We start from the raw sequence: 13,351 nt of genomic DNA, 5'->3' as shown, positions 1-13,351 counted from the left end.
CGCAGCATTCGTGATAGTCGCAGCGTTTGATCAGGGCGCTTCAGCAACAGCGAAGAGCGGAATAGATGGAAAGATCTACGATCATCCGTCGCTCATCTCTTATGCAATGCCGGCGTCACTTGTAGGCAGCACCAAAGCCGACGCGCCTTTCGCTGCGTTCGCGGTGCCAACGGGCGCCTCGTGGGATGACCGAAAGCGTGCTCTCGTTTCGCGGCTACCGCAGCTGGGCGCGGTGCCGTTAGGCGCTACGCAATGGAAAAGCCTCTCAAGCTGCGGTGGTCGCGACTCGAAGCACTCCGACCTCGGAGCAAGCGAGCAGCAAACCGATTGTGCCAATCTGCAGGCCGCGGCGGCCGCCACACACAATTTATTCGTTCCGCCGAGTCCCATGTTGCGTTTGTTGTTTACTTTATGCTCGCAACGTGCCGCGGCTTACTCGGAAGGATAGGGTCGCTAGTGCGCTGACAAGCGGCTTGTCTTGTGAGATGTCGCCGCGTGATGGTGAAGATAGCGTGCTGAAGTCATGTCAAAACATGTAGCGGCTCCTTGCCGAGGATCCGAGAGGTCGCGAAACTGGGTGGTCGCGTTCTCGACGCGTTGAGCTCTTGGGAACAGTTCTGTTTTGGTGGCATCCCAGTGTACATGGCACGCACGATCCCGCTGTCGAAATACTGATGAACGTAATTGGTGTAGAGTGACAAAAAACTCGCACAGAGCGCAGCAGCTAAACACTGGCCACTGGACCAAAGCTTAAGCCGTGAGAAACCGATCCTTGCACGGGCCTTGCATTTGGTACAAAAACTAAGAATGAATTTAGCCATTGCAGTTCTGTGAAATAAGTTACTGTGTTATGGAAACTTCTCCACCATTATTGGAACCCGCTAAAATAATAACGTTGGGTGCAGACTCTGTCACGAAGGTGTGTGTTCCAAATTCTCTCCACAGAAGCAACATAACAAAAGCAGAAGAAATAATGAACACGTAGTAAATGTGTGATTAGCGAATGCAAAAGCACACTATGCACTACAATCCAGGCAGCATCAGTTCATTCGTAGCATCGACTGCATGAGTAAAGGAGACAAGCCCCAACACTAGAAATACAGAAACACTGCTCAAATCTTACTGGCATATGGAAAGAACTTAAAATAACTAAAGGAATGGTAACAGATCAACCAAAAGATGCCTTGAGTAGTGGTAACCTTTAAACTACTCTTAGCAGTTGCCAAAATGCTTACGATACGATACAAAGCTTTACTCTATTCATGTTGCAGAAATAAAAGGTGTTATGTAAGTGTCTGTCAGCAGTGAGGTTTTCGTGACAAGCAGTGTGACAAGCAGTCCCACAGAACAATCAATGTTATTGCATATTTGTAGGGTCTGAGTTGTGCAAGCACTGCACACATTAACTGACTAACTTTTCATGAAGGGTTAAGGTTAATGCCCCTGAGTGAGGTGGAGCTAATGTTGATACTAATAGGGCTGAAAGAAAGGAGTTGGTCCACGTTGGACAACAACTGCAAGGGACCAAGGGATGATACCAGGATGGGCAAAGAATGTGGCTTATGGAGGTTGGAAACGGTCATTGCTACAAGCCATTCTATGTCGATTGGAGGTTCAAGTTCCCTCCCAAAGACCTCCCACTGCTTCTATTAAAACTGTGGTGCGCTGTTTCTTCCCCCTCCTCGCCCCGCAACCCCTCCTCCTTTTGTGCTTCTTTGGATTCCCAAGTCTGTGCCTGTCTGAACACACTGCCTGTGGGGCAGACAAAATCGGAGGAGAAAGTCGAATCCGCCCGCGGCGAGTGGTGTCTCACCATATCCATATCCAAGTTATTTTTTTCTTTTTAAATGCTAAGACTGCATCCCAGCTGGCTTCTCCATCTCAGCTGTTTTGTCCAACCGGCAGGTCATGCCATTTCTTCCTGCTGTAACGTCTGCCACTGGGTTGTAACTGTGCAAAGGGACATCTTTGAATGCTGTCAGCCATGCCACACTTTGCCTTGCAGCATGTACTACCTGTTTAGACTGGATTTTATCCGAGGGAAATTTTAGTGCGGGTACGTGTTTTTTTTTTTTTTTCTGCTCTCCAGATGTCTGGTGATACCATTCGGTCCCTTGCTATGCGTCAATGTCTTCTATTTTAGGGGATTTCTACCAGAACACACGAAATGAGAGCTAGATTATTGGGTGACGCATTGCTGAGGGTTGTGCAGTGTACTACAATTGGGCACCGCTAAAGAGAGATTGAGAGAGGACAAGGTGAAGCTGACAGCACAGGTGTTTGCGGCAGGTGTGGGATCATGCAGACGGCACTGTTATTGCTGTCAAGGCTAAAATCTGACTGCTGTTGCTGGGTGTGGACAGTCCTTACTCACATGGACAAAAATAGCGTGACTAGACTCCCCTTTTTTGGTCTCTGTGGTGTAAGCACTGTTGGTCTTGCAATGGCCCCAAATGTGTTTTGTACGGTAAGGCTGCTCCCACACACAGTACCTTGCAAATGCGCAGGAGAGTATCTGCATAGGGCAGATGAAAATGTTTTATGCAGCTAAAAAACAGAAAAGTGTCTCTGCTACCAGTGTACGCCACGTGCATCGCCTTTGAATAAAAGTACAAGCCGGCAACCGCCAACAGGCTTGTTTCATGATTGCAAAAGCGCTACTTGGAAACGACGACAAAGGAAGAAACACAACACGAAGCGCTACTATCAACTGAAATGTTTCTGGGGCCTCTAATGTGGGAGACTGCTGTCTGGTGCTATCACTTCTCGTCTGAAACGTCCGTTCGATTTCGTCACGAGACACTACAGCATCCTGCCTGTAAAAAATTTGTTCATTCATTTGCACAATAAAAGAACCCTTTGTAGAGCATTGCAACCTGGTGGCAAATGTGGCCATGCATTGCTGGAGCCACTGCAAGTGGCCTTGGTGTAGGAGGGGTGCTTTTGGTGTGATGGACAGTGTCCACTAATCCTACTCAGGACCAGCACCAGAAGTTAAATAAGGAAGGAGCAGGGTTCTCATCTTGCTTTTTATGAGGCTATTCTTTTTGCCCACAGTCGTTACACTGAGTGAAGGTCCAGTGCACCAAACTGGCTGCACTGGTGTAGCCCCAGTGTAGGTAAAAGCCTCGTGCAGTCTGCACCTCCTCCTTGTGGGATGAGCGGGAGCACGTGTGATCGCGTGTCCCTGTGTGTTATTCAGGTGTGAGCCGCAAACGTTTGATAGGTAATGCTTCTAGCGTGAAAACGTGTTCTGGCGATATATTCATTTCGCTTTGCTTGGAAGCAGTGCATGTCGTAGTCCGTTCAGTGTGCTTTAATTGATGCATTTCCCATCCACCTTTATGACTGGGAAACGGCGGTCATAGTGGATGTGGCACGCTTTCCAACTTGCTTCGAATGCAGTTTTGCCCCGAAGTTGCCCTTGGTGTTTCAATGCCCAGTGTTTGAAGGGGAAACTGCGTGCGTCAACACTGCTTTCCCTCCCCCTCCTCCTTTGTTGCAGGGCGGAGTGGGTGGAGATCATTGAGCCGCGGACCAAGGAGCACATGTACGCCAACCTCACCACGGGCGAGTGCGTCTGGGACCCCCCCATGGGCGTCAAGATGTGAGTACGACGGGCTTTCAACTGGAGGCAACAACTGACCGGGTTCACTAATTTAACTTCTTTTTTTTTTTTTTTACATCACCTTCAGGACATGGGTCGGGTGTTATGGAAGGGGGTTGGTACATGAAAGTTTGCTACAAAGCTACGAAAGAAAATAATAAGCAGAAAAAAAGAATGACACAATACACAAGGAGGAATGAAGAACAAGATCGAGACGAAATGCACTAGTATTAATCTCTACTCTTTGTGTAGCATAACGACAGGCATGATTTGGAAGGCAAGAACTACTGTAAATAAAAAGACAAAGGCGCTACAAAGTGCGCACATTGTGGTTTATATTCGGAGCACACTTTCGGTCACCAGAAAGAGATGGGGAACTTGCTGGAGGGATGTGAGACCAGGTTTGTCTTGTTAGTGCGAAACTATGTCGGCCAGCTCCGTGCAGTATTTGCGATGGCACTGACTATCCCAAACGACATTGTCTTGCTCAAACTAGTACATCATAGTGTCAGCCTGTTCTCAGGTGTGAGGGTGGGTGCAGTTGATAGAGATGACTTTTCTTGGCCAAAAAGCATTACCGCTCTTGAAGGACCATTTAAGTAAGTATACTTTTTGCTGCAAAATGTTGCAATGCTGCTCAAAAGGCTCGCCCTTACAGGGTGACAGATATTTTACTTAGAAATTCACGCTGCCCAGCAAAAGATGACGGTGAACTTCATTCAAGCGTTTTTAAACCTCCTTGACTAAGGAGCTCGGTCGCATGACAGCGCCTTTCTTTTTTTGAGGTAGGAGCAGTTTTACTTTCCAAAGTGCCTAGGGGTTGCGTTAAGCTCACTGAATATGCCGCTCAACGCATATCCGGAGGAGAGCAGCACCTCTATATTATCCACCTCTTCCTGCGAGGCACCTTTAGTGACTTGAATATTGAGAAAAGAGTTTGCTGCACTGCTAGTTAACAAAGTCAAGGCACTTCTTCGGACACGTAATGTGAAGCAGTGCAGCAACCGAATTGCTTGTGTAACACCAAGGTGATGTTGATGAGCTCCTGCAGAAAAGCACGGTCCACTGATTCGGTAAAGCCAGACTCACAAATGGGCTACAGGGTCTTTGTCAAGGGGGGGGTGACCGGGCAGTGCCTCACTGTCCTTCTCGTCCCCGTGTTCCCCCCCTGGTTTTCGTGCAGCAAGCTGACGGACGACAACCAGTGGTGGGAGCTGTTTGACCAGAACACGTCGCGCTTCTACTACTACAACGCCAGCAGCCAGCTGACCGTGTGGCACAGGCCCAAGAACTGTGACATCATCCCCCTCGCAAAGCTGCAGGTGCGTCCGGCCTCCGGTCACTACAACGGTCCGGTCGAGAGTCACCGTCCAAGCTAGCCGAAAGCGCTTTTCTTTCATATTGGCGAAAGGTCGATGCGGATGAAGGGAAAGCGTCAAGTTGGTCGCTGTCTTGCTGCACTCACTTCGCCCATGTCTGTTTTTTTGTTGTTGTTGTTGTTGTTGTCGTCGTCGGTATGTCACTAAACTAAGTTGCCCTGCTGACCACCCTGTTGCAGTTTGACTCAAGGCGCAGTGTGGGTTAAGAGGCCGCACCTCCTCGGCTCAGCACCCGGAGTTGAGAAGAGAATTCAGCCAGAGGTTGTTAGAGGATGGCAGCCCTGTTGCGGTGAAAAAAGGCGGCAGCTACTGCACTACGTGCCTGCTGGCTTTACTTGCTCAGAAGCCATAAAACCCTGGCAGGTAGCAGGAGGAAATGAGCTGACTGGGGACAGCTAACCACCCTGTAATAGCTGACTTCCTTCTAGGCTAGAAAATTGTCACGTCATCTTTATTTATCTCAACTTTCAGTTGAGGCAGGTGTGGACGTGATAGGGATGAGTTGATGACGGCTGAAGTGTAAGCGTGAACGTGTTCGCATGAGGTGGCAGCAGTCGTACATGTGCAGGGGCAATGAAATACAGCTTCCCCAAAAGTAAACACAGTTCCACCCAGTGTTCAATCCGCTGAAGCAGCAGAGCTGTGGTTCTCTTGTGTCGAAGCGAACGCCAACAGGCACCCGCCCGAAAATGGCAGCGCCGTCGCTGCGTACATGGTGCAATTCGTGCAAAGGAATTGGCTGCCTCCCCTAGCGGAAGGGAGAGGAACCTCCCCTGCGAGACCACTGCACCCTCTATTGGTATGCCTCGGAACCTGCTCCTACCCTTGTGTGACGCACGACCTACAGCAGACTTGCGAAAGGCCCGACCTAAAAGAGCTTCGCTGTTAAAAATTGGCCACACAGGGTTACCTGTCTGCGTTGCCCTGTTTACTTCCATTTAAGTGCTGCACACCATCTAAACTCCAGGGTGTTTGTGGGGGAAAAAAAAGGGCAGCTCTTACATGAGTGCAATATACGGTGCGACAACAGATGTGCAATGTAGTAGGCAGGTAATAGAGTAGTTTTGCTTCAGCGCAGACTTCTTGAAAGAAGGTAATGCAGTGGAAGTGACACTTAGTGGACCTCGTTGCTTCCTTGCTGGACCATTGCTTCTTCTAATGGCTGGACTGTTGCACTTTGGCAAGCAGCCCGTTGGTCAAGAGGAACAGGATGCTCCCGTGGCATTGTTCATACCCTTTCTCTCCCGTAGGGGCAGTTGTTATGGGAGAAGCGTGGGGAAGCTAACTGCCTGTGGTAGCAGTTGTACATGTCATAGCAGGTGTGTCATTGTAAAAGGGCGGCTAGATTATATTACAATGCAGACCACACTGAGAACTTGCCGTCTCAGCTGCCGTGCTGATTTTTTCAGCAGCCTGCCAACGGAGTTCAAGATTTGTTGTGTCTGTGGTAGTCAAGTGGTGAGAGTATTGGGTTTGAATGATTTCTTCCCACGTGCCCCGTTGTGTAGCCCCCGTATGCGAGCATTTATGTGGATTCTCGTTCGGAGCTTTGCAGTGGGAACCAGTGGACTTCGCAAAACACTGTAGAGTAAGTACGTGTCAAAAGTGCTTTGAAAAGGATGGAGAAGACGCTGAAAGGAAAGAAGTCTGCACGGTTTACAAAGCTTACGACGGAGCCCGAAATTTGGAGGGCAACTCGAATTGCAGGCCGGTCGGAGCCGAGACTTTGAGGACAGTTCAAAGGGATTCAAGGTGTGTGCTACATTGACGGCCATGGACAAGCGAAGGCACAAACGTCCCGGATTGTATATTGCGGCCTGTCGAGGTCAGATAACGGAGTGGATGGCCTCACCTCCCGTCTGTGCCTGGCTCCCTGTTGTGCATTATCGTTTTGTGCTTCTGTTTGGTTGTGTTTGGTTGTTGCGTTCTGTTCACACACCTCCCCGTTCCGCTGCGCATGCCTCCACTGCACGTGGCATGCGCGTTTGTGCGTCTGTAAACCCACTGTCGCGGTCTTTGCCCCTCACACCCCCTCCCCCGGCCGGTGACCTGCCGGGCTTGTGCGAGGACTGCTGTATAAATTGCTCGTGTGACCAGGCAAGACACACCCTCCGGTAAAGGACAGTCACTTCGGGAATGCATCAGGCACCCTTTGTCAAATATGGTAATGATGGGTATGCTGGGATGTACAAACATGCTTCAAGTGGACTAATTTCTTTCATCGGGACCCATGTTCGCGTCATATTGTATGATAAAAAAATTACTAATTGGTGCCTCTTCACCAAATGGCATTCAGCTGACCACCTGTTCTCAGCTGTGACTAACTGCAGATGTTGAGGAAACGAAATTTCAAGCATCCCCGTTTTCTGTGATAGACAGATTCATCTGACAGCTTCGGCACACCGAGTTGAACGCTGGCTTACTAGGTAGCTGTGTAGCGCAAGCTGACCGTGACTGTCGTCGACCGGAGATGTGAGGGGGGAACTGAGGGTGAGGGCTTTGGGGCTTCTTGCGGTCGCACGCTCCCTGCCGGTCACCGCGTCGTTCCCGAAAGGCGGGGCCCGTCAGTGAGCCTGGCGTGCGCGTGCGTTTTGCAGACGTTGAAGGAAAGCACAGAGCTGGAAGAGCAGGTGTTGAGGGCGCCCGTTAGGAAAGAGTCCGTCGGCACGCAGACGAGAGTAAGTGGCCCTCCTCCTCCCTCTTATCGCACGCTTGTCACCAGGGTGCCTCGATGGAGGCTTCGAGGGGGCCGTAGTCCGTGCGGGGTTCGGATCGAGGGAAATTTTTTATTCCAATAGCAAGGAATCAAATGTTGCGCACTGTATTGGAAGTGAGTTGCACTCGCTGCTTGAGGGTTCACTTTCAGGTTCATGAAGCGCGTGCAATGTACGTGAACTGGGTTCCTTGCATCCAGTTATATGGGGTTTGTTCATTTGGTGGTAAATGTCGGCACGGTTCGTGAAACCCGAAGCCCAGAATCCGTCGAGGCACCCTGCCAAACAATGCACAGAAATTGCTGGCCTGCGCAAACAGTGTGCTTTATCTTTGTTTTTTTTCTCCTCTTTTGTTGTTTCTTCTTGGTTACCCTTGCATGCAGTATGGGACTGAGTTTTTTGTGTTGCCTGCTGCTGTGGATTTTTTTTTTTTTTTGTTTTTGCGGGACAACCAGCTGCTCTGAGAGTCTGGTATTCCGGGTCATAGCTTAACCATTGCAGGGTGCGGACACCAGTGGTCCCAGCTGATTTTAATGTGCCGGCGGAATAGGACACCTGGTTCTTAAAAGGCATTGCCTCTGGCAAGGGAGGTATGCTCAACATTCTACGTACTGTGGGCGGTGACTGGTGGGCAGATGCACTGGTAGGCAAAGGCACTGGTAGGCGGGTGCAGCCTACCGAGCTCTGCTGCGTTTCGCAAGTGCGCAACTCAATTTTTCCAGGGAGCGATACGTGTGGCATCGAATTGTAGAGCCTTGAGAAGTTTGCCCTCGGAATTTAACTCTTCAGAGGATAATGTGGGCTAGTTAGTGCACCAGCACTACATGTTGCAATTACAGCTTTGTCCAGTGGTTTATGCTTTGCAGTCCCCGCTTTTTTAACTGCCCTGTTTTATTGTACCTTGTAGCGTTGATGTGAACATTTCCTAAAAGGACTTCTTCCAGCAGGCTAAAAGGGATATTGTTAGCGCATAGAATATTCGGTTTCGATGTATGTTGAGCAGATGAAAATCGTGATCTTGACACTTGCGACAGGTGCAATGTTGGAAACGTGTCCTGGCAATTGGAGCAATAGTGATATCCTTGCCTGAGACAGTAGGTGTAAGTGATTGTACCAAACTAGCAAAATATGGAACATGTTAAACTGCAGTGGATGTTTGTGTACAGTATTTTTAAAGTTCTTTTCGCTGAACGTTTGGGCATTGTTGAGGAAACACTGGTGCCTGCTTTTCCCCTCGAGCAAAGTCAGCTGCCGCGCCCACGTGGTTTATCTTGTGAGGAGCTTTAAAAGCTTTATAATGCTTGAGCACCTGTCATCACAGTTTAAATTTATGTTGAACTTTTTTAGTTGATAGCTGGATTATCAACTAGAAAATTAGCTGGTTCCTCCCCCCCTCACCTCGAAGAAAAAAGAAGGGAGGGGGTTTGAAGTTTAGCTTATGCATGCCTTTAGCATGCAAGTTTAGCTTATGCACATTTAAGTAAGTGGTTGTGCTTTTGTAACTAGCTCACTAAAGAAAACAGTTAAAGTTGGCCTTGTTGTCAGCTGTGCAGGAGATAGGCGGCTGAACTGAATACGCTCATAATTTTTTTTTTCTTTTTACTGTCGCATCTAAAAGTAGTTCCGTGTGCTTAAAATCTGTAATCTTTGTACAAAAGCAAAGATATTTACATCCACGCAACTACAAATGTTAGAGTATTGTCAAATTCCAAAAGGCATTGGGTAGCGAAAAACAATGGGCAGGTAAAGAAAATAAGCAACATAGCTCACCAGTGTGCAAGGATTGCAGAGACTGTAATGAGCCATGTGGTGGTCATACCCACAGAAGGGGGGCAGGATTGGCTAAGAACATTGTATTATTTCGTGCCGCAAAAGTGGGTCGGAAATGTGGAACCGAACGGAATGGTGAGTGAGGAAACGATTTCAGGAAATAGAATTTTCAGGTCGCAGCTTTGTTCTGCAGACTTGCGCACCGTCATCTTTTGATGTGCCCAGTGGGGGGGATTGGCTGACTGCGGTGCCAATTCTCCTCGCAGCTGGGCTCCTCTCTCTGACAGTTGTTTGTGCAATGATGGTGGGGGGTACAGGTACGGGAGGAACCGACGACATGCACCGTCTCCACCCAGACCAGCCCTGCGCCATCGCCACGGCAACACCGCAAGGTGCGTACTGCTCTTATTGGCCGCTTCGTTGCATAGAGGAGTGTCTGGCAGCTTTATTGGAAAACCCGCTTGCTAGAAGCTCTTGGTGTGCTTTTGGCCGTGACAGCTCTTGGCTGTCACTTTTTCTTGTCAGCTGCACGTACCGTTTTTGCAATCCCGTATGAAGCATTTGTCGCTAGTTTTTTCGTTGCACTGAAATGTGAAATCTCGCTAGGGCGAGTGTTCGTCTACAACGGCACACATTCACCTCGGTTTAGTGTTTCGTAGCTTGTGTTGAGTGTTACTTACCTCGAACGCCTGCCAAGAACATGTTGAAACGACTACAACAAGCACTGCGGCAAGCGCAAATGTTTGGCCGACTCCATTGGCGGAGTCGGCCAAGCTGTGGCAAGCAGCCGAGCGGTTACGATAGCCACACTGTGACGAGGGGCTGAAAAGATCCGAACACTTTTCTCTCGCAGTGGAGGTTACTGTCGTAAACGGTCTCATGGCTGCTGTTTTCAGATGGTTTCGCGACTTTATTTGAATTATTAAAAAAAAAAGTTGTTTTGAAATGTGTGTCCACACTCAAGAGTATATCTTACGCCATGCCTCTCACAGACTTGCAGTAATTATGTGAATGAATAAATTATCTCGTACTCTGCAAGTCATCACTTCACCTGCTTGTGTCTTTGTTATCTACCGTAGTCCACTTAATGCTTGCCAACTTACCTCCATAAAAGCTTTTGTCAAACACGTGGCCCTCCTTTTGTACCTGATTATTTGTGCGTTGCGAAGTTCATGTCACCGAAGGAATTTTTCACACCGTTGCTAAATTTGTGAGAGGGTTCTTTACTGCTTGCCTATTTGTGTGCATATACAATAGGTTGTACGATACGATAGGCCTTATAAGTTACGGGTGACGTAATATGAAGACCGGGGGACCCTTTTGAGTTATCCCGCCGTGTATATTCCATGGGTAGTCTGACGATTTCCTGTGCCATAGAAGTACATGAAAAAAGCTAATGCCGGATTGTCCGTAGGGAGTATGGGACTGATAATCAAAGATCTCCGATATGACATGCCTGTTTGCAGCTGGCCGAGTGTTCCCCTCGGTTCTTGCGTCTCTGAGCTTATTTTTCGAGGTGTCCGCACTGATCAGAGTGACTCCGTGTGTACCAGTTGCAGAACTACCCATAGGCCCACTGTATCAAGAACCGGTCCGCAATTGGCCCCCCTGTGCTGGGGGATAACAGGGGCGAACAAGCGCAGGGCAAGTTGACTAGCCTGCCATCTGTCGGCAGAAAGTTGAAGTGGTGCTCGAGCGCTTGCGGCTGCTGCCGTAAGTAATAAAGGAAACACCGTGGAAACATAGTAAATATTGTGTAACTTTGAAAAGGAACTTTTGTTTTATCAAGTTGCGTTATTAAGTAAATGTTTTGCGCTGTTCAGTTTTTGACCCCTGGGTTCCATGCCAATCAATAGCTTCTGAAGCAAGTCTCGCAACTGGTGTGCTATGCCGGAGAACCCTGCCCGCTGACGATGTCGTCGTGTGTGGACGCAGAAGGCCCCCTCGTCGTCATCCTCGGCGCTGGGCTGTGGGGCGCAGCTGCCCCTGCACCATTACATCCTGGAGCAGGCCAAGCTGCTGGGCTACCGGCTGGACCTGTTCGAGGACGGCTCGTCGTCGTCCGCCTCGTCGGCCGCCGGCGACTGGGGCCACGACAACGACGACGAGGAGGACTTTGCCGACGACGAGGCCATGAGTGCCCCTTCCTCCCCCTCCTCCTCCCAGGAGGATGAGGGGGAGGGCGAGGAGGAGGAGGAAGTGGACGGGCGGAGGGGAGGCCCCCACCACCACCACCGCCATCACGGAGGGGGCACCACAGGTCGCTTCTCGGGTGAGCCTGAGCGAGGGGACGTGAATGGCAAGTGAAGGGGGGGGGGGGGGGGGAGTTGGGCGAGCTGACTGACAGGCGTTTGTGGCAGCTACCGGTACAAAACGTACACAGGCAGATTTGCCATTCAAAACTCCTGGTTGTGCCTGTACATCACATGGGGTACGGACGATACTTGCACCTGATGAAGGTGAAGTGGAAGCTGTGTTTGTGAAATGCCGCTGTGACAGGAGGAACACTCAGTAAGGGGTGCGCGGTTGTTAAAGGAAGCAGGCACAAAGACAAGTATAGTTACAATATTGTGACGGGGCAACCCCTGTTAGCGATATGCATACAGTCAGTGCTATGCCGCTTGTAGAAGACAATGAGAAGGAAATCCGGCTTTGAATTTTAACTGCTGGTTAGCTCAATCCCTCCAAACTTGTCCTGCCGTGTGAATGTGAGCCCTCTCAGTCACAGCACGTATCTGCTGCGTCACAGGAAGGTATCGCGTGATCAGCGAATGCACAGTGGCGTGCACTGCTCTGCCGTTATATCGCGTGCTTTGCTGCCACCGAGCATGTTGTTGCAGATGGTGTTTGAACCTCCTGCAGAAATGTCGCGTGGTTTGGATGAGCCACAAACAGCGGGAGTGAGATGAGGCTCTAGCAGCACATCGCCCCCATCCTCACACTTTTGCCAGACTCCACTTCTCCATTTTTCTTTCTGCTGGAGTGGCTCGTTCACTCGCTTGGTTACGTGCACACCGCTGCCTTCGCCGCTGCGAAACCCCTGTACTGGGCGCCAAAGTGCTGCAAATTAAAAACACAGGAGCACAAGACTAGAGCGCACAAGCAGAGTTGTTTGTGCACTCTCGTCTTGCATTGCCGTCTTTTTTCGTCCACATCTGTTTTTGAACGTTTAGGCGCTTTCCCACCCCACTTCCTCCACATTTGCGACCAGTCAACAAACCAGCCCTCCCGCAGTGGCAGCAGTCACCATGATCACGCCAGCGTTGGGTGATTGTCCTGTGTCATTATAAAAGCAACCATAGACAAATTGTATGAGGACCATTAAACAGTCGGCAAGAACTGTAGAGGACAGGATTGAAATTGGAACCATCATGGTGACACAGAGTGTCGAAGCACGGTTCGCCGTGTCAAGATTTCAGCTCACGTTCAAAGATCCTGATGTGGTCTATACGTATTTACTGTAGTCCTCTACTTGAGCACACTGTGTAGCCAAGGCGCAGCTTTGGCATGTAAAGCCTGAAAAGGTTAATTTAGCATGGTCCATCTACTGGTCATGTATAATATTTTTTGAAGACTTTCTTTTGCTTGCCCAACGTCAAACATAGGGCCATGAAAAGCCACCGGAGGTGTTTTTATATGTGCTTGCAGGTGGCTATTGTTTTGGCATTTGCCACACAACTGTGGACTACTACCGTCGAAATTGCGAAAGATGGCTCATGGTAGTGGAGGCGTATCTGTTGCATTTAGTCATCTGTTTATCGCCTTCTTCAGCGTATTTTACAAGTTGAAGTTTGAAATCACAGTGTAAAATGGTCTTGCGCTTGTTTGCATCCAAAAGCTGGCAATACAACAGACTCCACTAGTAGCACAGGTACTTTGAA

At 49.4% G+C, this 13,351-nt stretch overlaps 1 protein-coding gene across 2 annotated transcripts in view; it reads left to right on the top strand.

Annotated features, from left to right (window-relative positions):
* Rhogap93b (MyTH4 and RhoGAP_KIAA1688 domain-containing protein RhoGAP93B) overlaps positions 1 to 13,351 on the top strand; it is a 39,807-nt gene that overhangs the window by 155 nt on the left and 26,301 nt on the right. The window contains exons 2-6 of one of the 2 annotated variants that reach the window (XM_077692774.1): positions 3,506 to 3,607; positions 4,791 to 4,929; positions 7,584 to 7,664; positions 9,788 to 9,862; positions 11,406 to 11,742. In XM_077692774.1, coding sequence (XP_077548900.1) covers positions 3,506 to 3,607; positions 4,791 to 4,929; positions 7,584 to 7,664; positions 9,788 to 9,862; positions 11,406 to 11,742 — 734 coding nt within the window. The remainder of the gene's footprint in view (positions 1 to 3,505; positions 3,608 to 4,790; positions 4,930 to 7,583; positions 7,665 to 9,787; positions 9,863 to 11,405; positions 11,743 to 13,351) is intronic. The other variant, XM_077692775.1, reaches the window with a different exon arrangement.

The sequence above is a fragment of the Haemaphysalis longicornis genome, unplaced genomic scaffold (assembly GCF_048455015.1).
Source record: "Haemaphysalis longicornis isolate Haplotype H1 unplaced genomic scaffold, Haemaphysalis longicornis Haplotype H1 scaffold_12, whole genome shotgun sequence".
Lineage (NCBI taxonomy): Eukaryota > Metazoa > Arthropoda > Arachnida > Ixodida > Ixodidae > Haemaphysalis > Haemaphysalis longicornis.
The sequence above is the reverse complement of the archived record's forward strand: the minus strand, read 5'-3'. Positions and strand labels throughout refer to the sequence as shown.